Below are 25,000 nucleotides of genomic sequence, written 5' to 3' on the forward strand. Positions count from 1 at the left end.
GTCTACCACATTGTTCTGTGATTGAGAGGTAGGAAGCCCTGCTGAAAGACGCCCCAGCAGTGCACCGCGGCTTTCTATTGAATTCACAACGGTGTTCAGGAATATGATATTCGCCGCCGGTTTGCTTTATTTTCTCAAGCTCTCCGTTTGTGCTCCACTTCCACGGGGCCAAAGGCTCTTTTGATTTCCATAAAACCAGGCCTCCTTCTGAGAGACGGCAGAAACACGCCAATAGAGCACTTGAAACAGTCTGTTATTGACAGAAATATGCCAACACAACGCTATCTCTCGGGGCTGCGCCTTCCCCTGTTCGTCAGTATTATGAATCCACCATCTGGAGGTGCTAATTTGCTAATAATGTCAAGTGCAAATAACAAATGGGGGAAATCACTTGTCTAAGTCTCAGAAAGAAAATCCCTAAGCCTTGAGGTCTAACTCCTCGGCGAGTCAACAGGGAACAGTTGGTGCTGCTACTGCAAACGACTTTTGTTTGTGGCTTTGCGGTGTGGTTAGCTGTTGGCTAACGGCTAAATCGCAGCGATTCAACAGTTGGTGTGGCTAGAAACCAGGCCTACTCTTATTCATCCCACCACGGTATGATTATTGATGGCCTAACGCAATCTACAGGCGTCACAGCCAAAGTCACTTCTCTAACCCGAGTGCAAACACTCGGGTAAGAGTGTTTGGCTCGTCCCTGAAAAAAGATGATGAATCCTTTTAAAGGTCCTTGATTATAGGCTTTGTGTGTCTCATGCATTATAGGCTTTGTGTGTCTCATGCATTGGCCCTGTGATTCATTGTGACGCCTCACACTGCTGTCATAGAGCATAGAGCCCCCGTTTTCTACTGGGACTGATGGATCTTCTCCCATCGCCTTAAACTGGGGGAGCATGCTGCTACTGATTGCTAATTACAGGCTCCAGAGAGAGAGAGTGAGAGAACATGAGAGTGAGAGACACAGGAGGAGGGAGAGAGAGAATGATGGGAACGAGGCTACGATTAGTTATGAAGGGCCTGAAGTCAAACACAGGTTAGTATTCACCCAGGAAATGGCAACCAGTGGCTTCAGCTCTTTTTTTCGTAGAATACCTGGAAGATGGGCTCATTAGTGATGAGGACGGAGGCCTTGAGAGCCGAGCCGACTCAAGGAGCAGATATGATGAGCAAAGTTGTTTACCTTCCTTCATGTTCTTGTTCTTGTTCTTCTGCTTCTTCTTCTGCTGCCTCTGCTCCTTCTATTTGGGTTTATGTGTTTATTTATGGTGGTATATTATGCCAATAAGATTGCTGGCTCGAAGCTGTGATCGACTGACAAGTCGCTATAGCAACGGTAGTGGAGTAAAGTGAAGACACAGACATACACTCACACTTGCAAGCGCACGCACGTACACACACACACATGCACAGAGACACACACACGCAGGCGCAGACACAGGTACACAAACACACGCACACATTCACGAATGCACAGACACACACACACAAACAAATATAAACAAACACACAGAATAACAAACAACTACAGACAGACACACACACACATCCACACACAAACACAAAGAAAAGTAAAGCTGTTACTAAGCAAGCATCCATAATAAGAGACATCAATGCCAGTGTCAAAGAGGGTGGAAGGCCCTCTGTTATTTATTTTTCACTTCTTTCGGACAGTACTTCTGTGTGGAAAAGGACTCTTTCGTGATTCAGAACCCTTTCCAGCAACAACCGTTTGAGTTTTGAGTTCATCTCTCTTGACATCAACCTCCATTTTGACTTACCTTCCCTGCTAGAGAGAGATTAGCAGGGAAGTGTGTATGAGTCTCTGTGAAGTCTCTATAGAGAGAGACTTCACAGAGACCAGGTCCTAAAAACGATGAGGTCCTTGTGAGGTCCTAAAAACGATATGAACCGTCCGAAAGGAATAAAAAAATAAATAACAGAGGGCCTCACGGCCTCTTTGAACCTGGCATCGATGTCTCTTCTTAACTTGTATTCATCTGTCATGGCCATTCGCAGCGGTGTCGGGCATGAGGCCGCAATCACCATTGATTGCTGATGTTTGTATTCTGGTGATTCACCCCTCCGCAGACGCAAACTCGCACCCAAGGAACTATCTGTCTTTCTCTTTCTCTTCTCTGTGTTTTCCGGTGGTTTCTGTTTTTTTGTTTTTGCTGCTGTTGTTTTTTGTTGTCGTCGTCGTGGCTTCACTGGTAAAATATGTTCTGGGCACAGGCTCAGAAAGAAGTTAATTGGCACGAGGAGCCGCCATCTCGCTGGTTGGATGCTGCGCTGTAATTTCCTGTGTTATTCAGGGCCTCTGATTGACTCCCGCACCCCCCCCCCCCCCCCCCACATCAAACAGCATCAACCCCCCCCGCCCCCCCCCACACCAACACATCCCTCCCATAAAAACAACAACCACAAAACATCAGCAAGCCCTCCAAAGTGCTGCTCGACGGCCTTCGGCTGAGCGACGTAATTATACTGAATCTATTTGATTGATTAGCGTTTTCCTCTGTCGTCTTTGCCGTCGCTCCTCGGTTTTTGTGTCGGCTCGTCTATCGGTCGCCTCGTTGTCTTTGTTGTTCTGTGACACCAAACATCGCCTCGTATTTTCCTACCCTTGTTTCGTATTACGGGCTTGTATGCGTGTCAAGGATTGCATAATATCTCAATTATCGTTTGTTTTTCTTACATAAGTTTGCATAGTAAACAAAAGTGATTCGCAAAAGTATAATCATTGGGGCTAAGCCCGTCTCTGGCAAAAGCACAGACTTGGAATAGTATTTACCATGCATTGCGGTTGCTTTTTAATGCATTTTAAGACTTAGGAAACCAATTTTAATGTTGAATTAGCGTTCCCAAAACTCTTTTGCTCCTCCCTCTTCTTTCCTTCTCCTGACGAAGCGATGCAACGCACGTTACACCACTCCCCACCTTCTCCTCTCTTGACGTATAGGCTCGGATGCGCTCCGGCCTGGTTAAAGTCAGCATATATCGAATGTGTCACATTCACACAGGGCCGGGCTCAGCTTAATGATATGAAAATGTGACTCAAGGCCCTGTATCATTTACATTTAAATGAGCCTGCGGACTCCAATTGTCGGGGCTGCCAATGTCCACAGGGCTAAATTAGTTTAAACAAACGTTATATATATATTTATATATCTGAGGCCCTGTGGTGGATTATTTTTTTTTTTTACTGCGAATGTTGATGTTTCGAAGTTGGACTGGACCCATTTCGATTTAGTGGTTTCCGCTTTGCAGCGAACACTCGAGATGATTTTCTGCCGTGATCGTACGAGCGAGGCGGTCGGCGGAGGAGACTTTATTCACCAGCAGACACGAACCGACATCAGGGCAGCCAGAGCCCCACCGACCCCGAGGTTTTTAGTATGTCTGCGGTGTCCGTGAGACCACGTCTGTCTCCCCCCGTCCTCCCGCAAGGTCAGCCCTGTTTCATATGGAGGGTACAGACAAGGACAGCCTCTACGTGGGCTCCCCCCATAAAACGAGAAACACCACTCCCCCCTTCGCTCCTCTACTCTGTTCTCCCATGTCTGTCCCATTGGGTTAAATGTACACCTCCCCTGGTTAGTCACCACGTCCATCTGTATTACGTCCACCCTCTGCCCGGCGGGGGTGATAAAAGGACTTAATATCAAACGCCGTCACTATGTTAGCGTCGGCGGCTTGTGCTGTTTACCGCGTCGCTCTGCCGCTACGGGCCCGGGTGGGATAATCCACTCTCATTAAAAACGACCACACAGCTTTGTCACGCTGCTAGTGCAGAGAAGGGAGGCGGGGGGGGGGCTGCTCATAAAAGTAATAATAATAATCTTACCGGCATGTCTTCGTCTGGCGCTACGTCCAGAGACATGCCCGCTCTTGTCTAGGACTTGGTCTTTTTACTTTCACTTTCACTTTTGTTTTTCTCTTCCCTCGCTATCGAGGGTCCAAACTGTGCCTCGGCATCTATTCCGAACCCCCAAACCGCCACCACCATCACCACCACCCCCACCACAACCACCCCCAACCCCCACTCTAGTTGACTCTGGCACCCACTCAGCGGCTGCTTATCGCTGGGTGCACATACAGCGAACCTGGCCCCCGGCCCCGGAGCGTTCTGACCGCCCCCTGGCTACCCCCCAGCCCCCCAGCCCCCCAGCCCCCCCAAGCCTATGTGTGAAGGCCCAGCCAGAAGGCACAGCATGGAGGAGATCTCCCCTGTGTGTGCTTCCCCTTCTCCTATGGGTGTTTGGTTATCTCTGCTCCGGCTCGGCCAGTACACTGGGCCAGATTATTCTCTACCGCGGGCTGTTTTTGTGTTTGTTTATATTAGCTCACAGGACTCGGTTCCTCGACCCCGCTTATAGGGCTTGAACATCAGAATCATGGGCTCTTTTGTTGGCTGATGCTCCGCCATATTGAGAGGGCCCCGGAGACTTGTAGTTCTGTAAAACCCACCGTAACCCGGGCTAATGAAAACTTGTTTTTGGATGGAGGAACGCCGTGGCAATCGTGCTGCTGGATCTGTAAGCGAATAACTGACAAACGGAAAACCAGGCCAGCTGCACTCAACTTTATAAAAATGTCTGGGAGGGTTTCTAATAGACACTGTGGAGACTGTAAAAATACCCTTATGATATATCTCCGTGGCTAAATAGGAAACTAGGCGTGACTCGTAACTCTGGTACTCAGTTCTGCTGTAACACAGTAGGACTGCTGGATCAGAAGTACTGCTATAACATAGTAGGACTGCTAGATGGATCAGAAGTACTGCTATAACTAAGTAGGACTGCTGGATCAGAAGGTACACAGTCAAAGCTATTATAGCAAATATACATATATTTATATATATATATATATATTATAACTAATGTTACAAATCCATGTCACTTTGATTCTGACAGGTTAGATATGGCAGTCGGTCTTTGGACGTGGACCGGGTGGTTCAGTATTCCCCCTCGTAGCTCTCTGCCAAAAACCCTTTTAATCTGTGCAATGGATCTCCTGGACTCTCCCTACCGGGCGACCCTTAAAGAGCTACTGTTTAATTAGATTATAATCAGACTTAATTACTATCGGGCCGAAGCAACGCAGCTCCCACTCCAGTCGTGGTTCACCAAGTCTGCTGCTCCACCAGTTAACGCTAGGCTAACGCGGTACGCTAACGCGCTTAACCCAGATATCACACGGCACTCGAGATGTGACGGACAGACCGTTGTATCTCAACATCGTTTTTTATAAGATTGCAATTTCGCAATATGTCCGGCTCGCACCGGTTGGCAGAGGAGCGTTTTCAGCTCCTTAAAACTCGGAGGGGTGGGAGCGAGCCAAATGTATTTTTTGGCAGCAGTTGGGATACAACATGGCATCCCCCCCCTCTCCCGTTGTTTGGGAAGAGACGGGGGCCTACGGTGCCAAGAAACACAGAACATTGAAACACTGCATCGCCCATTAAACCAGGCACTTAAGTTCAGCATCGATCTCTCTGCTGAAGAGACAGTATGTCCTGAGATTTGGGAGCTCTCGCTTTCGGTTTTCTGCTAGAGAAACAGTTACGGATTAGTGTGGCGCAACGAAAAAGCGAGCGCGGGATGTTTTGTGTTTGTATCAAACCATTCAAGGCTGAGTTTTGGGAAGATATCTCCTCATACCAAGATTCGATTATGCTCTGGTTCAGACTTTTTATCATAAGTGGACTGATATTGTTTAGAAAAGAAAAGAAGATAATAGATAAAAAAAGAACGATAATAAAGGCCAATAATAAAGAGATGTTACAAAACGCATACATAACAGGACACAACTCGCGTGTCTTATCGTAACACAGCATAATTCTGCTTTTACACAAATGGGTACACAGACACGCACACACACACGCACACACACTCGCACACAGATGCATATATACCCCAATGCCATGCTCTATAGGCAGTTGACGGGCGTAATCAAGTACTTTGAAGTGTTCCCAGAGTGAAAGACGAGGAATATGTTGGAGTGAATCACCGTCTCTCCACAGTAAGGTAGACTGAACGACCTCAAGAAAATTGGCCTGACATCACAAGATCCCCTCCCATCCCATCTCATCCGTGTGTGTGTGTGTGTGTGTGTGTGTGTGTGTGTGTGTGTGTGTGTGTGTGTGTGTGTGTGTGTGTGTGTGTGTGTGTGTGTGTGTGTGTGTGTGTGTGTGTGTGTGTGTGTGTGTGTGTGTGTGTGTGTGCGTGTGTGCGTATATGTGTGTCATCAGAAGATCTCAACCTATCCCATCTCATCCTGTGTGTGTGTGTGTGTGTGTGTGTGTGTGTGTGTGTGTGTGTGTGTGTGTGTGTGTGTGTGTATGCAACGTCAGCCATGTCAGCAACTCGCCACGTCTAATTTAACTCAGAGAGGACAAAAACAGAGCCCTCAGACTGTGCCTTGTTGTCCACCTGGTCTCTGCGTGTTCAGGGGACGCCACCAAGTTGGGACTCGATCTGCAATACGGAACGTACCACTACTATTCGGTGGACGGGTTGATCCACCTTTCTAAACCCGTCAGGCGCGACTTGTACAGGCAATACCCACTCTGACACAGTTATTGTTTGTTTGTATGTCCTTGCACTTAATGTACACACATATTGTATGTTGTACGTCCTTGCACTTAAAAATAGTACTTAGCATCCTGTCGCATCTTATCCTATCTATCTTTGTTGTATACGGGGAATGGGTTGACCTATTGATTGTTAGTGCTGGGCACTTGGTTCTGTGAACATCCTTACTGTACCGACAGCGATATATTGTTGTTTCTCTATCTTCTGACAAATGTACTTATTGTAAGTCTCTATGGATAAAAAAGCGTCTGCTAAATGCCCTTAAATGTAAATGTAAACGTTAATGAATCGAATTATCTTTGTTTTGTGGCACTATTTTTACGATGGGAATCTTTACACACACAAACAAGGGCAGTCTGCCAGAGATAAAGACAATAACAACAAGTCGTTGGTCGTTAAACTCTCCCTCGGTCACGTAGAGTCTCGGGGCTCCGGCTGTTTCCGCGACAACGAACTGGGACACAAAGTCAACAACGCACGCCGCCCGCAGCGTCGTCCCGCATCGCTCCCAGGGGGGGGCTGTTGGTATCGACCAACGGCCGTACTTTATTGTCCTGGAGTGCAGAGGGAGAGGGAGGGGGGCGGGGGGGGGGGGGGGGCTTGGGTTATGGTCGTGTCCTCACCCCTGTGGACATTAAAGCCAACAACTGTTTAGGGAAAATCCATCCATCCTTCCATCTAACCCTCCCTCCCTCCCTCCCTCCCTCCCTCCCTCCCTCCCTCCCTCCCTCCCTCCCTCCATCCAACCGTGCCCAAGGCCCTATTGAAAGGTGTGATTTGTGCAATTAACTCCTCCCTCAGAGGTACTTCTGAGACAAGCCCCCCCCCCCCCCACCCCTTGTGGGAAGTAGGTGAGGGGGGGAGGGGGGCTGGGGGCAGGCAAGTGTGTGTGTGTGTGTGTGTGTGTGTGTGTGTGTGTGTGTGGTGGGGGGGGGGGGGGGGTTGAATTTTGGCACTGAGCCCAAGACAACACTCACAAGCAAGTGAATATTCATTCACTCCATACATACACAAACACATACATTCATATACACACACACACACACACATTCATATACACACACACACATACATATACACACACGCAGGCACGCACACGCAATTATACACACACACACACACACACAAATACACGCAGACAGACACACATATACATATACACGTGCACTGCACACACACAAATACACACACACACATACATATGCACGCGCACACACACACGCGCACAAAGGACGTGAGGGCGGTGCACCACCTGTTATGTCTTCTTTTCTCTCACTCTCATTCTCACCTCAGACACTCAGCCTAGCTGCTCAATACACCGGTAAGTCCTAATGTGTGACCTTTACACACACACACACACACACACACACACACACACACACACACACACACACACACACACACACACACAGGACCAGCGTTGTGAGCAGCCTGTGGATTTCACATTGATCCCCCCCCCCCTACCTAAACAATGGCATCCCCCCCCCCCCCCCCCCACACACCCTTTTCCAATGCAGAGCTACCAGTATAGCGCTGTTACTTTACTTTAGCAGGACTCTGCTAGCCCATTCAAACCCAGACAAAGCATCTGGGGTTTGTTTGTCACTTCAATTAAGTTGTTGTTGTTTTGTAGCTTCTAGCTGTTGCTATCATTTGCCTCATGTTGAGGTTTCCTTCTCGCCGCGTCCCACCGCTGGAGTGAATAACATACCGGATAATGAACCTCCGTTGATCTGAGGACAAATAGTGACAGGTTCCTCAAACTGAGAGAGAGAGAGAGAGAGAGAGAGAGAGAGAGAGAGAGAGAGAGAGAGAGAGAGAGAGAGAGAGAGAGAGAGAGAGAGAGAGAGAGAGAGAGAGAGAGAGAGAGAGAGAGAGAGAGAGAGAGAGAGAGAGAGAGAGAGAGAGAGAGAGAGAGAGAGAGAGAGAGAGAGAGAGAGAGAGAGAGACCATGGAAGTGTGTAACAAGCACAGAGTTCCTCTTCGTCAACCTCCATGCTGATTAGGGAGAGGGATTTGGACACAAAGCAAGGTCTTAGTTTCCACGGAAACACCTCCATCTCCTTTCATCCGACATTCCCAGTGACCCGCACGCTACCTGACCTCTCTCTCTTTCCCTTCTCCTTACTTCTCTCTCTCTCTCCTCTATGCTCCCTTTGTCTCCCAAAACTCTCCTTTACTTAGGATTCCTTGTAATCCCCTCAACTCACACACACACACACACACACACACACACACACACACACACACACACACACACACACACACACACACACACACACACACACATTCTTTTTCTAATTCTTCTCATACTCTTTCAAACAGAAGCCTGGGATCTGGCATGACACATGGATGGCTCCTGATTAGCAAGACAGCATCTTAACCCCCCCACACACACACACACACACACACACACATGGATGCACCACATGGATACACACACACATAAACAAAAACACACACATGGATGCACAAAGAGACACACGCACACATGGATGCACGCACACACATCACTTCCGCTTTAGTTTGAGCAGGAGGAGCAGAATGCATTCTGGGCAATAAGTATGCTAATTAAAGCTTGTGTGTGTCTGTTTGTGTGTGTGTGTGTGTGTGTGTGTGTGTGACTGTGTGTGTGTGTGTGTGTGTGTGTGTGTGTGTGTGTGTGTGTGTGTGAATGATTGGACTGATGGATAAATAGATAGAAAGATGGATGAGCCGCCTTTGGATTCATCAGCAAAAAGGAAGAAAGAAAGAGAGAGGAAGAAAAGGAATGATCCACTAAACAGCTCTGTGCTTGGGAGGAAGGAAAAAGTCCAGTGTGCTAAATCTTCAATGATTACTTTTTATTTTTTTCAAGCAGACTGCTCTGGGGACTACATTAAACCGCAAACAGAGTCACGGGAGGGGAGTGTGTTTCTCTGGCACACACTATTCAAAACCCCCTCACACACACACACACACATGGACACACACACACACACAAAGACACGCACACAGACACAGGAGCACATGCACACAGACAAACACACACGCATAGAGACACACATATACGCAGGCATGCACATGCACAGACACCACGCACAGACACACACATGTGCACACACATAGACACACACCTACAAACACGCAGAAAGACGGACACACACACACACACACACACACACACACACACACACACACACACACACACACACACACACACACACACACACACACACACACACACACACACACACACACACACACACACAGAGTCCTGCACTCTTTAAAAAAACAAAACATTTCTTGACTGTCGGGGAGAAAAAGGATGAATTTAGGGGTCTGTTCAGAGTGGAATATAAAATATTTAGAGTGCCTCCTTCACTGGGTTGTACAAGGGGTGTGCGGTGGGGGGAGGGTGCAAGTGTGTGTGTGTATCTTGGGGGGGAGGGGGGGGGGGGGGTCAGAGTGCTGGGGTGAGATGTACTTATCTCAGCCTTGAAAGATGTATTTTCTTCTACCGAAAAGAGAGGAGGGGCGGCCGAGGACCAGAAAGTGTGTGTGTGTGTGTGTGTGTGTGTGTGTGTGTGTGTGTGTGTGTGTGTGTGTGTGTGTGTGTGTGTGTGTGTGTGTGTGTGTGTGTGTGTGTGTGTGTGTGTGTGTGTGTGTGTGTGTGTGTGATAGAGAAGGGGGAGAGTGAGGAGTGGGGAGAGAGAGAGAGAGAGAGAGAGAGAGAGACAGAATGCGAATGAGGGAGTGACATGATGAGGCCAGTCTGGTTTGTTGGACAGTTGTGTCTGGCACAGGGGGGGGGGGGGCATACACACACACACACACACACACACACACACACACACACACACACACACACACACACACACACACACACACACACACACACACACACACACACACACACACACACACACACACACACACACACTAAAACCGATCCTGACTGGACATAGCCTGTTTATAGCTATTGTGCTGGACAAGTGCCAGGATTCTCCTCCTCCTCCTCCTCCTCCTCCACTCACTACATTTCAAGTTGGACATGTTCTCCAGTCACTGTGCTCAGCCGTGCTGTGTGTTTGGAAATGGTGGAAGTAGAGTAGAGCTCCGGGTTTCTCTGTCTCTGTGTTGTCTTGTCTGTCATCTGCATACAAATGAAATGCTAGTTTGTTGGCACAATCTACTGAGATTGACTTTGCATGTCTTCTTTTGATCAATCTTAATAACAGTTATTTATCCTTCTCTCCCTCCTTTTCTCCTTTTCTCTCTCTCTCTCCCCCCTTCCTCTCCCCTCTCCCCCTCCCTCCCTCCGTATCCCTCCCTCCCTCCCTCTCTCTCCCTCCCTCTCTCTCCCTCCCCCTCCCTCTCCTACTCTCCCTCCCACCCCCCCTCTCTCCCTCTCCCCCTATCTTCCCTCCCTCCCTCTGTCCCTCCCGCCCTATTTTCCCTCCCTCCCTCCCTCTCTCCCCCTCTCCCCCTCTCTGTGATGAATGACAGAAGCTGGCAGTGCGGTCCTGTCCGGTAGGGACGACCAAGCCCCTCTCGCTCGTCAAACCGGCCAACCAACAGCAGCAGCAGCAGCAGCAGCAGCAGCAGCAGCAGCAGCAGCAGCAGAGCATAGCCATCTCAGTGCTGCCTGCCAAGGCCCCCGTCTCCATGGTTACCGCACACATTAACGGACAAAAGGCGGCGGCGGCGGCGGTAGCGAACTCGGAGCCCCCAGTGCAGACGTCCCCCATCAACCTCCAGACGGCGGGCAGGGGGGTCGTGATGACGACCAGCCCCGGGATCCACGCCTTGAGTCGGAGGGCGGGGGAGCTGGCCCACGCACAGGTACAAGCCCCCCCCCCACCCCCACCCCCCCCCTCCCCCACTGGACACAAAGGAAGTTTGAAAGTCCAGGGTCCTGAGGGGCTTTGAGTTAGGAGAGACTTGAGTCACTCACTTGAGTCACTTCCATTGGTGCTCCTTCAAATGCTCCATTTTGAGTAAAGAGACTCTGTCGACAGAGAGGGGTTTGAGTCACTCACACAGTCCCGTCGGTGCTCCTTTAAACACTTGGCGTCGTTTTCTTTACTGCGCTGTAAACATAGTTTTTTTGGCGCTTTTTGCTACTCTTTGAGTGCTCTCGCGGGCTACTTTTAACGCTAGGGTCAGCAGTTGGGAAATAGAGAAATTAGCCCCCAAAAGAAGCCCACCCCCTCTGAAGCCCCTCCTTCAAAACACCTGGCTAGCTAGCTAGCTTTAGCAATAGGGCGTCCTAGCCTTGTGGACGACTCCATAAGCAATGAATGAGTTTAGTGGCAGAGTGAGCGCGGCAGAGTGAGCTAGGTAGAAGGACAGATAGACAAGACGGTTTTATTGTAATAAGTTATATCTGTATAGGATAATTTTCCAGAAATATGACAAAAATATCATAGAAAGAAGCTGCCTACCCTAGCTTTAAGTTACTTTCGGTAAAAGCTAACCACTCAATGTATATACTTACTCATAGTACCGGGGGCTATGACACACACCGCGTACTACAGCTACCCACTGAGGTCTCCGGGCTACGACTTCAACCAGCCTCCGCTTACCGCAAACAAGTTCGAGAAAAGGACAGAGCAGATGTCAGCTCTCGTTTCCATCAGAGAGTATATTAATATTAATATAACATCCTGGGCCCGTCCTGTAAACTCGCCCCCCCCCCCCCAGTCCAGTCCACCATGGGTACGAGGTGTACAGGTCACATGACCTGAACCAAGAAGTGTGTGTGGGGGGGGGGGTAGTGGTGGTGGATACAGGGGGCAAGGGGTTAGGGGTTAAGGGGGCGGCTCCTCTGCTTCTGCCGTTGCTACTCTCTCCCCACTCCCACCAGTAACAACTCCTAGTCAACGCCTAAATCACTGCCTCTCCGTCCCTTCTCCTCCCCCCCCCCCCCCCACCACCACCACCACCTTAACTACCCCTCCTTCATCTGTCAGGGTGACAGTGTGTGTGAGTGGTAGGTGGGGGCGGGGGCGGGGGAGGTGCATGCTATTGTTTTAGAGGCTCTGTGCGGCTGTTATTGTTAGTGGTGGTGTTGGGGGTCTGTTGTGCTGGGTGGTGGTGGTGGTGGTGGGAGGGGGGTGGTGCTGTTGTTGGGTGGGCCGGCTGTCTTCATCCCAGCTGCACGCAGGGGCGATAAAACAAACAAACTATCAAGCCCACTCCAAATAAGAAAGGAAGGCGCCGGGGTCAGTGGGGTGGCGGGGGTGGCGGTGGGTGGTTGTGGGGGTGGTGGTGGTGGTGGTGGTGGTTGAGGGGTTTCCAACTGATTCCCTGCCAAGGCAAGCCCCTGATTGGTCACAAAGGGTGCTTGTGGGTGGGGACTGCACGTTGAGTCCAATCAGAAACCTGTTTGGGTTTGTTGTGCCGGCAGAAGAGAGCGGGAGGGAGAGGGAGAGAGAGGGAGGGAGATGGTGGGGGGGAGGGGGGAGGGGGTAACAGGTTCCCCCCCCACCCCTAGGTCCTCCAACCACCTGGCCACTAATTTGGCGATCGATAATAAGGTGTAATTGGATTGTGGAGTTGCATGGGTGCCCGCATTATCTGGGTCACATTGTTTCAGCACCCAAGTGCCACTCGGGCTCTCTCTCCCTCCCTCTCTCTTGCTCCCTCTCTCTCTCGCTCTCTCTCCCTCCCTCTCTCGCTCTCTCTCCCTCCCTCTCTCCCTCTCTCTCTCTTTCTCTCTCTCTCTCAAGTACTTTTACTTCTTCAGTTCTAACACCTTTGTTTTTTAAAGAAAGTAACTTTAAAGTCACTCATGAAGAGATTGAATCGTGTTTTTCCTCCGGCTCGTTTCATACGCCTGTTCGTGGTAATTCTGCTTAAGTTAGCTAGTTCTTTGTTTGCTCCAAAAGTGGCTTTCTTCTGTACTCCCGCTGTCCTCAAAGTCACCGTGTCCGGGCCCCCGGTCAGAGTGTGTTTGTTACGTACGTAACTGAATAATTTAAAACGCGCAGCACTTAGCAGTTAGCCGTTGCCTGAAGGCTACAATTAGGTAGCACTTGCAGGGCCAAAAGAAATAAAGGCGCAGTGTCAGAATACGGAAATATCAGAGCTAGACATCTCGGTGGCAGGGCATCAAGTGGATGAATCTTTTCACGCTATCCAGCCATCTTTCTCTGAGATGTTTCCATCGTCTTCAAACCCAACCAAGGTCACTGGCCTCTCCCTCTCCCTCTCCCTCTCCTCTTCAAACGGGGATTCAAAGCCTGACTGAAGGTCCATCATCTTCAACAGGATTGGTTCCACTCCAAAACTACCTCCCGGAAGAGACGAATAAATAGAAACATTTAGTGAAGTATTATATATTATATTATAAACTGGAGCAATAACGACGATACCGCTGACATTTATATTCAGGGCATTTATCAGACGCTTTTATCTAGAGCGATTTACGATAAGTAAATTTTTCAGAAGAAGGAGAAAATACATCGCTGTCTGTACAGTAAGGATGTTCATAGAACCAAGTGACAAGAACTAAAAACTGTTAGGTTAACCCATTCCCAGTAAACAACAAAGCTAGCTAGGATAAGATGCCACACAACTAAGTACCCTTTTTTAAGTTTTACGTTCTGAGTAGTCTTCGGGTTTGAGGATCCGGCGGATGTTTAAACCATATTTATAACCGGTATGGACTCGTGAGTGTAACCGGCCTGACCTAATTCATCGGGGAGCGCCACAGAGCAGGGAGAGAGTGTCTCCTTATGTAGGACATCCACGCGGAGAAGGCCGGGCTCAGGACATACATTATGTGACAGAACGGTTACTCAGTGTGCTCTACAAAGAGCGGGGGAAACCGAGGCCTGCCCCAGGGCCTGTACTGTCTACTCAGGTAGAAGAGCGGCCTTAATATTCTGTAATGATATAAGAACTGTTGCGTACTAGTACTAGTCCGGAACACGTGTGTTCCAAGTCTCGACTTTAAATCGATAGTACATTTACATTAAGGTTAGTTATCCACAGCGACTAACAATAATTATATTTGTTAGAAGAAAGAGAAACAACAATATATCGCTGTCAATACAGTAAGGATGTACCCAAAGTGCCAATCACTAACAATTGTTAGGTTAACCCATTCCCCGTTTGCAACAAAGATAGATACGTTAAGATGCTACAAAATGCTAAGTACTATTTTTGCAAGGAGGCACAAAATACAATGAATGCATACATTAACTGCCAGGACGTACAAACTATCTTCTCAGTTATTAAAAGTTAAAGTTTGAATCCCGCTAGTATTTGATTGGGAACATTCTTATGTACACCTTGAGGCCTAATGTTTTAGTTAATTACTTACAGCAAAAAAAATATGATTGCAGGTGCACACACAGATAAAAGTCTCTTTATATTCAGATCTCGTGTATAAAAATAGTTAAAATGGGGCTACACCCAGAGCCTGGCCGACAGAAGCTAAGTAGCTACGGGATAAACTGTGCTAGCTAGAGTAAAGGGGGTCAGCCAGCCTATTAGCTTATCACAACAGCAGGTAGCTAGATAAATAGCTTGGGGGTGGGGAAAGCGTGGGAGGGTGGGGGGGTGGATGTAGGGCTTGTAGAACAGAATGCATCATGGGATTCGTTGTTGGTAAAGCTCCGCCATATATCGAGGACTCAAGAGAGAGAGAGAGAGTTGTAGTTCTGTAAAATCCTGGACGTCCTAAATATACCAGGCTAACCTAGGCTAGTGAAAACATTGTTTTGACGACTCTCCCATGAGAAATTCTTGGGCAGTTTCCAAACACGTCTCCTATAATGGTAATCATTTCACGATAAATAACCAAACAATGGCCGAAACCGTTCATTGAAACAACATTCCTGCGGCCCTGTACTTACAATGCATACTTACAAAATGGCAGCGGCCTTTGAGATTTGACGTCAAGATGTACAAACCCTATAGGTATAGCGTGCTTAATTAGTTTGTATGATGTACAGAGATGTTTAAAGCTAATTACATCGTTGTGGCGGTTGGGGGCGGGGGGGGGTTCCTCTAGGTGAAGCTAGCGGTAGAGGTAGAAGATGATGGCTTGTCTTCATTTACTCTATTCCTCCTGGGCTGTTGTGCGTGAATTAATGAATTGATCACTGTTTGAGAGAGAGAGAGAGAGAGAGAGAGAGAGAGAGAGAGAGAGAGAGAGAGAGAGAGAGATGCAGAGAGGGAGTTGCAGAGAGGGAGAGAGTGAGAGGCATATGGAGACAGAGGCAGATAGAGTGAGAGGCAGATAGAGTGAGAGGCAGATAGAGAGAGATGCCGAGATAGAGAGAGAGAGAGAGAGAGCATCTTCAGCGCCAGTCAGTCACCAGCAGGGACCTCGCGGTGCCCTGCTGTGTATATTAATGCAAACGGAGCCGGCCATCCGCTCTGGACAGGACTCCACCTGATCGCTTCATGTCCACCACTGACTCACTCCAAGAAAGAGAACGAAAAGCAACACAAGAGCAGGATAATCCCCGCTCAAGCAAACAGAAATAAAAAAGACCAGTTTCAATCAGCCCCGTATCGATCGGCCTCCACACTGTGTGAATATCGGGATTTTTTATGTTATTTAGTGCACTGGTCGGCAGTCTCCTTCCTCGCACACGGGGCCAGGTGTTTCGGCCAACCGCATGGCTGGGATCAGTGGTGGAACAGAGGGGAAACGGCTCTGTGTGCCAGAGCTCTAAAGGCCTCTCTGCCTTCTGTTTGTTTACCTCTCTGTTTTCCCTCACGTTGTTTGCAGCACCCTCTAGTGGTCGGTTACGGGAACAGACGCCCAGGCTGTTAAAGTGCACCCTCATTGCGATTCCCTATTAATATCCTCTAGTGGAAACGGTGCTCTTTGATCCCTACTCTCCACGAGGCACGAGGGGCCCTTACCAGAAAGAGAGAGAGAGAGAAAAGGGGAGAGAACGACATACTGTACACCGGGAAAGTGTTAGTCTCTCTAACTAGATGCAGCTGTCCTCTGTGAATCTAATATGCACTTGAATACACAATGCAGGCCACAGCAGAGTTCACAGGCAGAACAAACACAGGATTGTAACCTGGCCTTGCACAGCTTTCCCGGCACTTCTACAACACAACATCGTATTGTTCGGTTATCTTGGCTTTAAACCCAGGGAATGTGTTTTTAAGTTCTTGCTGCTGTTTGTTAACGTGGTGCCCAACAGTGCATCTAGAACGACAGTCTCCATTTGTTTGAGAGAGAGAGAGAGAGAGAGAGAGAGAGAGAGAGAGAGAGAGAGATGTAGTGCATGGATAGAGAGATCCACAATAAAGAGAGAGGGGTTCATGTAGTGCATATAGAGTAGAGAGAGAGAGTTGTTCATGTAGTGCATAGAGAGAGAGAGGTTCATCTAGTGCACATGGAGACAGCAGATGCAGCCCAATACTGGTATTGGCTGTGAGGGGTGATGGGATCAATGTGGGTCGGTGGGGGGGGGGGGGGGGGGGTGGTTGTGGGGGGGGGGCGATCCAGACCCTATGGCCCCCGCTGTTGTGAGCCACCCACAAACCATCAGCACCGCCCGCCTTCAGCCAATTAGAGCAGGCGATCGCAATCAGCGCCGAAGCCACTTAAAGCAGGGACCTTGTTTACGTGGATCCATATACCGGATCACAACACCGACAGGAGCCCTGCTGGGGCCCCACAACAACACAACATCACGCGCCGGCCAGACCCAGTGGCCGCCGGTCCACCGTGTTCCTCGTGGACAGCTCGTGTGGATGCAGCAAAAGGGTGGAGGAATGGAGGTAGAGGAGCAGGCGGAGGTGGCGTTGGGCTAGCGGTTGTGTTGTCGTCTTCAGCTCCCTGAAGCTGGATCCATCCCGGGTTTTAGACTCCCGATGTCCGCAGAAGACTCACCTCCGCCTGCTCGGTATTGACGCTGAAGCCGCTACGTGCTAATGATAGTACGCTGACCGTTAGCCACCAGTTGCTAATGATAGTACGGTACGCGGTAGCCACTAGGTGCTAATGATAATAGGCTAACCGTTAGCCACCAGGTGCTAATGATAGTACGCTAACCGGTAGCCACTAGGTTCTAAGAATAGTATGCTAACCGTTTGCTACTATGTGCTAATGATAGTAGGCTAACCGTTAGCCACCAGGTGCTAATGATAGCAGGCTAACCGTTAGCCACTAGGTGCTAATGATAGCAGGCTAACCGGTAGCCACCAGGTGCTAGAGATAGCAGGCTAACCGTTAGCCACTAGGTGCTAATGATAGTAGGCTAACTAAGTTTATCTGGTAGGATGCCAATGAATCATAAACTCTCAGGCCCTGTGGATAGAAATGTCTGCATCATGAATAAAAAGTGAATAGACGCACACGCAGAAAGCCGGGAATGTTGTTATGTGTGTACGATTTACATAAAGAGTAGTTTGAGAACACAGTGGGCGGTCAGAAGCAGGACAACAGCGGCGTGTCGTTATGCTTCACGTCGTTGGAGATGATTCACAAAGGGAGAGCGCACACAAACAATCCACTCGTTAGGTGCACACGCTGACCTACGACCTGCGGGACTCCTGGGGGCGCATCGTCCCACGGAGGAACTCTGCCGGGGTCGACGCGTTTGTTCACGTCCTCAATCGCCTCACACAACGTTGCCACGTCGCCCGTGACGCCGACTATCGCAACCGCGCACGACGCAGTCGACAAAGCCTGAATGACCGCGCTCTGAAATCACCACCACCACCCCCACCTCCACCACCTCCACCACCCTCTCCTCTGCACGCTAGAAGCCACGCCCCCGGCTGGCGGTCTCGCTCCCGGGCCGCCATGTCGCCCACGGTGACGCTCTTGATTGGATGACACGTTGGGTGCGTGCGTAGACACACGGGGTTAATGGGATGTACTCTTCTTTTACGGCCGGTGTATACAGCCAGTCATCGCCCAACAGGGCTGCTTCCCGAGCTCACAATCTTCCGTGCAAATGCGTACGAAATGCCACGTTCCACGCTCTGTGACGCCTGGGTATACTTACGGCGCCAGCTGGATGACCTTGGGTCCGTCGATACCGCGTCTCTCCGCGCTCCTGGTTGAAATGGATTATATCGCAGATGGGTTTTCATTTTATTTGTGTAATTATGCGACGGCGTGGGGAGTGAGTGTATTGAGTTCGCGAGAGAGGCCGTGGTGGAAGAGAGCCTGCAGTTGGAACAACGACGTGTAGGGAACTTCCAAAGGGACGTTATAGATGCTGCTTCTTCGTAAAACGCTAAAATCGACTTTGTACGATTCCTTATCTAGAACGGACCATCGGCGATTAGCCTGCTAGCATAAGAGTAACACAATCGGCGTTGTCAAAACAAGTCGCTCGTGCGTTGGGAAGCGTTCACAGCAACGATGGCGTGACAATGGAAAGTGCGGGAAACTCATCTGGGAGAGACAGCGGGGGGGGGGCTGGCAGGCGTCGAGGTAATACCAGCCTGGCTAGGTCTCTGCGTCTGCAAAGGTAAATTCCTCTAAAGTTAGGGGAGGGTGATTCTTAAGATCATCCCTTGTTTGGCAGACAGGCCAGCGACGAGTTCTTCTGTGTGCTGCAGGCAGCTCTGCCAGTATCACCCGCCTGTGAATATTTAATACATCGTTCCTTGAAACTGCTGTCGTGGCTCCGTGGTGTCACACAGTCGTTATTCGAGTGCTGCGTGGGATGACGTGTCACCCTAGCAGGCCCGGAGAGACTCCACAGTCTCATCGCTCGGTGTAGCTACAGTTTCAGTTCAAAGGTTGTTTACGGGAGGGTTCGATGAGGTACCAAAGGGGGTTCCGCATTCGCTACCTCGCGCCAAACCGCACGCCTCCCCTGGACGGACGTCTGACTCCTACCTGCGCCTTATTAACCGCTACCGTGGTCTTTGGGAGTCTTAGACTGCGCCGTTCCATTTTCAATGATGAGGAGCCAGACTTTCAGGCTTTCAACAGAATATTTTCTTTTAAGTAAAAGCAAACACCGATACAAAACACAACACAACTACCTTCTTATTATTTATAATATGATTCGCCACGCCGCACCTTCACTCCTAGACACTACACGCACACACACACACACACACACACACACACACACACACACACACACACACACACACACACACACACACACACACACACACACACACACACACACACACTGAAACACACTCACACACATAGACAAACACAGACACACACACACACACACACACACACACACACATACACACACACACACACATTGAAACACACACACACACACACACACACGCATAGACAAACACAGGCACACAACGCACACACACTGACACACAGACACGCACACCCAGGCTGCAATCTGCAGATCCACAGGGCGCCATTGTTCATGTTGTGTGGATGGTTTAATTCGAGCAGTGAAGAGATGCCCCAGATATGCACTCGCAATACTAATACAAAAGGAAAAGTACAAAAGTAACGTGTAAGTGTAGTTTAGAACGTATCGACCCGATGTCGTCGTGCTGGGTTTACATTGACTAGGTGTACTGGATTGTATTACTTTATAATAGAGTAGGGAAGTGATGGATCGGTGGATCCTCCATGAAGATATATCTAACAGACGGAGAGAGAGAGATAGAGAGAGAGACAGAGTGAGACAGAAAGAGATAGAGGGTGAGGGGAGACAGACAGAGAGAGAGAAGGAGAGAGAGAGAGAGGCAGACAAATAGAAGGAGAAAGAGACAGAGAGAGGGAGGCAGAGAGAGACACAGAAACAAAATGGCGTTGTACTTCGCCGAGGACCCACTTCTGTTTCAGTGTGTATGGCGGTGGTCTGCGTCAAGGGTGGGATACAGCTTTAGAAACGTGATATTATTTCCTTAACTGAGGCTTTGAAAAAAATTAAAAGTAGACAAGCCTGAAACTTTACCAGAGGATGTTGCCTGGAGGTTGGGAGGACGTGAGGCCGTTGATGTACCAGTGAACAGTTCCCTACCCCTATCTCCTCGGTGGGGGAGCAGATGGGACGGCGGGTAGGCCAGGGGAGGCTGCGGCCGACTCTTTTCGTCCGTGTTATTCACAAATAAGATTGTGTTGGTTGGCCGAGGGAACTGCTGATGCAGTGGAACCTTTTGTGTAACCGGCGACGCACGTCGTTCACGTACCCGCGCACGCCCCAAACACACACATATACACACAGACGCGCGCACACACACACACACACAGAAGCAGGAACACACATATACGCACACACAGACACAAACAAATGCACAGACACACATGCACACACACACACACGCGCACACATAGCTGATGATTGGGGTGAAGAGGTTCTGCATCTGTTGTTGTTTTTTTCACTGTGTTTCTGCAATAAAAAACGTCTGAGCTGGAAGATGGAAAAAGTTAGTCTGAGCTGGCAGAAAGACAAACACAGCAAGACGTAAACAAGGCCGTATAGCTCTGTTCTGTCCTTCTCCTGGTTTGTCACACTCTCAGTCGGGCAGCGACGAGAGTCATGGCTGTGTTCCTATCTACCTCTTCCCCTATCTCAAAGTTGTCTCTGCTCTCTCTCTCTCGCTCTCGCTCTCGCTCCCTCTCTCTCTCTCTGAGACTTTATCTGCCGGGCCAGCTGACAGATAGCTAAGAAAGGCTCTGGACTAGTAATCACAAAACCAAACAGAGACGAGCGCGGACACACACACACACACACACACACACACACTCACACACACACACACACACACACACACACACACACACACATACTCACACACACACACTCACACACACGCATAAAAGCCACTATGGCCTCCTATAGACTATGTGCTATGAAAGCGAAGGGTAAACAGGAAATGGTGAGAGTAGGGGTACAGCGAGGGCTGTGCTCAAAGAGGTCTTTAGGATGACGAGAAAATAAGGCAGAAAAATATACCTCCCCCAGCTCCCTCCCCCCCCCCCCCCCCCCTTTTTTTTTCTCAGTTTGTGCAATTACAGAAAGTGAATGCCCTCGCAAGTGCAAGAATTTTCATCTCGGCAGTTGCCATGGAAACAGGCTTTCTCCGGCGCCCCCCCCCCCCTCTCCTGCTCTCCACCCCCCCAGCCCCCAGCCCCCCCCCCCCCCCATTCACACCGCTCTTTCCCTCGCACAATGGAACGAAGGGATTTCACAGTGGTAGAAAAGAAATGGGAGGGGGAGAGAGAGAGAGAGAGAGAGTGAGGGAGAGAGAGTTGAGCTCTGAACAGGGTAAAGCTAAAACTTTACCCTCGTTCCTCCATTTTTTAAATCCCTTTTCTTCTCCACAGAGAGAGGAGGGGAGCTTAGCGGAGAAAAGGAAAACAGAATTGGCTAAGGATAAAGCCTGTGTGTGTGTGTGTGTGTGTGTGTGTGTGTGTGTGTGTGTGTGTGTGTGTGTGTGTGTGTGTGTGTGTGTGTGTGTGTGTGTGTGTGTGTGTGTGTGTGTGTGTGTGTGTGTGTGTGTGTATAAAGGGCAGGGGGATGGGGATGGGGGGGGGGTTAGCATTTGCGAAAAACAACTGTACCACATTTCCATATCTGGGCCATCTCGTATTGTGACTTGTGTGAGCCGTAGACAAGGGCAGTCAGGAGACATGTTCAACCTTTTACAAGCTATTTAGCTCCAGATGAAGCCCCCCACCCCCTCCCCTTGTTGTGCAGGACGCCCCCTGCCATCAGTCCGGGTTTGTCTGGCCATTAATAAGACGCTCGCAAGCCGGTTCCTGCGACCTTCTGCAAGGGCTCGCCCAGGAACGAGCCCCAGCTGATATACGGCCCGGACTTAAGCTCCAGAAATACAGCTGTGTGTGTGTGTGTGTGTGCGTCTGCCTCTGTGTGTATGCGCGCATGTCTTTGCGTGTGTGTGCGTGTCTGTGTGTGTGTTTATATGTGTTTGTGTGTGTTTGTGTGTTGTTATCCTCACACCCAGACGAACACCTCTCCCCTCCACCTTACTGCACCAGAGCGGTGAGGATATGAGCAGAGGATACATCGCCTGCTGCTCTCTCGCCCCCCATCGATACGTTCCGAGGTCACGCCGCCCATTCCAATGGGTCGAGAGACAGGTGTTTAAGAGAGAGGGGGGGAGAGAGAGAGAGAGGGAGAGGGGGAGAGAGAGAGAGAGAGAGAGAGAGAGGGGGAGAGAGAGAGAGAGAGAGAGGGGGGAGAGAGAGAGAGGGGGAGAGAGAGAGAGGGGGAGAGAGAGGGGCAAAGTAAGGGAGGGAGAGAGAGAGAGAGAGGGGCAATGTGAGGGAAGGAAGGAGGGAGGCAAAGGGAGGGAGAGGGGGAGAGAGAGGGGAGGTTAAAATGTGTACGGTCCCCTTCTGACGGTTGTGTTATTTTTTAAACCCACCCCTGGGCTTTTAGTTGTGGTGTAGCGAGGTGGTGTAGCGTGAATGCTAATCCGCTAATCAGATTCACACACACACACACGGGGAGGGAGCGGAGGGAGGCAGTGCAGTGTAGGCTAGCATATTTGTTAGATTTGGGAGTTGGGATGGCGGGGGGGGGGCCTCTCCGCCGTGACACACGGAGGCGCCGGAGTCGTCGAGGAACACAAATAAGGCGGTTATTTCCGCAAAACGGCGTTCCTTGATGTTTCAGAAGGAGAGAATTAAACGCCGCGGGCGTTGTTGTTTCTTCAGTTGAACAAGAATCCGATACGGCGCCGCCTTTTCTCTGGACGCTGTTTGTGTTTGTGCTCTGTGTGTGTTAGTTTTGATGTCGGAGAAAAACAATTCCCGACGAAACACGCAGCAAACAAACAAACCGTAACCCTTGACGTTTAGCAGAGTGCTACTACTCCTTCGACGTCGAGTCGGCAGTTGGTTTCAGGGAGCAGGGGCTGCTGGGTAATGTAGTTCACCCACCAAGGAGGACTTGAAAGAAGAGGGTGTTTCTAGCGAACCGAGAACGGTTGGGTTTAATGAGAAGCCGTGCGCAGTGGCCCTGGGTTCTGGGTTTGACCCTTACGCCCTCGCCATAGCAGGGGAGTTAGCGTGAGGGAGGTGAATTAACGACAGCATAATAATGCCGCCGGGCTATAGGAAGCCTTTGTGAAGCCGCTGATTTTCCCTTCTCAACTTGACAAATGAACTGTTAGGCACAAAAGAAGTGGACGGTTTTTCTCATTACTCACCAACAGCTGATTCTAGACTTTTCTGCTCCATCTCATCGGAGCTCGCCCGCTCTCTCGCTCTCCCACTCGCTCGCTCTCTCTCTCTCTCTCTCTCTCTCTCTCTCTCTCTCTCTCTCTCTCTCTCTCTCTCTCTCTCTCTCTCTCTCTCTCTCTCTCTCTCTCTCAGTTTTTCAGAATGCTCCATCACCCTCTCACTCGCTCTTTTCTATCGCTCCCTGTCTCTCGCTCTATCTCTTCCTCATTCTCTCTCTCTCTCTCTCCCTCCCTCCCTTTGCTCTCTCTCTATCTCTCCCTTTGCCCTCTATCTCTCCCTTTGCCTCTCTCTCTCTTTGCCTCTTCCTCTCTCTCTCCAGCTCTCTAAAGCGGTAGCTAACAGATTCGGGGGAGTTAAAAGGGAGTTCTTATGAAATGGAAGTGGTTTTACTGTGAATATTTGCACATACTGACACACATTTGCATCAGTCTGCGGCCTGGACATGCAGTAGTGAAGCATTTTGCATCAGGCTACTGCCTGCAGGACATGCAGTAGTGAAGCATTTTGAATCAGGCTACTGTCTGGGCATGCAGTAATGTAGCAGGTTTGCATCAGGCTATTATAGATGATAAATGAAATGCTTCTATTGGTTGAAGGGCGGGACTTCTAACCTTTTGCCCACCAATGGTCGTGAAGTGTGTTGAAATTACGTTAAGTGCAGGAGAAAGTGGAGAATTATTATTTATTTATTATTATTATTATTATTATTATTATTTTCAATTTCCACAATAACGTTGCATTATTCTGTAGAACTCCTTCAGTATCAGTAGAGAAAGAACATTCAAGCAGTAAAGTTGGGACTTTCAATCAATAATCAATCAATAACCAAGAAAAAACAAGGCTGAAAAGTCGTTTTGATTCCACTTTGTTCAAGCTTTAAGCCCTCCTTCTGTCAACTATTGAATCACAATTTAAACCGGACAAAATAACAACAATCCAATAAATGTTTTTAGTTGCATTGGTTTGTTAGCCTAGCCACTCTTCTGTGGATGGAAAGGCAAAGGAAGAGCCAAACTATTGTCAACACGTACACACGATTCAGCTGGGTTTTCTACACTGATAGTTAATGTAAACATGCATCAGGGATACTATTTAAAGCAGATGAAGCAGTTATAGCATTAGTGATAGCATGCGAACATGTCCCTCTCTCCCTCTGTGTGTCTTTGTCTCTAGCCCCTAGCTGCTATGCTGTAGCATGCTAACATGTCCCTCTCGCTCTCTGTGTCTTTGTCTCTCGCCCCCAGATGCTGTGCTGTAGCATGCAAACTTGTCCCTCTCTCTC

At 49.4% G+C, this 25,000-nt stretch overlaps 1 protein-coding gene across 1 annotated transcript in view; it reads left to right on the forward strand.

Moving 5' to 3' along the window:
• The window catches only part of phf21b (PHD finger protein 21B), a 75,666-nt gene that overhangs the window by 38,387 nt on the left and 12,279 nt on the right, over positions 1–25,000 (forward strand). Inside the window, exon 3 of the mRNA XM_056587621.1 lies at positions 11,079–11,414. Within this exon, the coding sequence (XP_056443596.1) occupies positions 11,079–11,414 (336 nt within the window). The remainder of the gene's footprint in view (positions 1–11,078; positions 11,415–25,000) is intronic.

Source organism: Gadus chalcogrammus, chromosome 4, assembly GCF_026213295.1.
Source record: "Gadus chalcogrammus isolate NIFS_2021 chromosome 4, NIFS_Gcha_1.0, whole genome shotgun sequence".
Classification (NCBI taxonomy): domain Eukaryota; kingdom Metazoa; phylum Chordata; class Actinopteri; order Gadiformes; family Gadidae; genus Gadus; species Gadus chalcogrammus.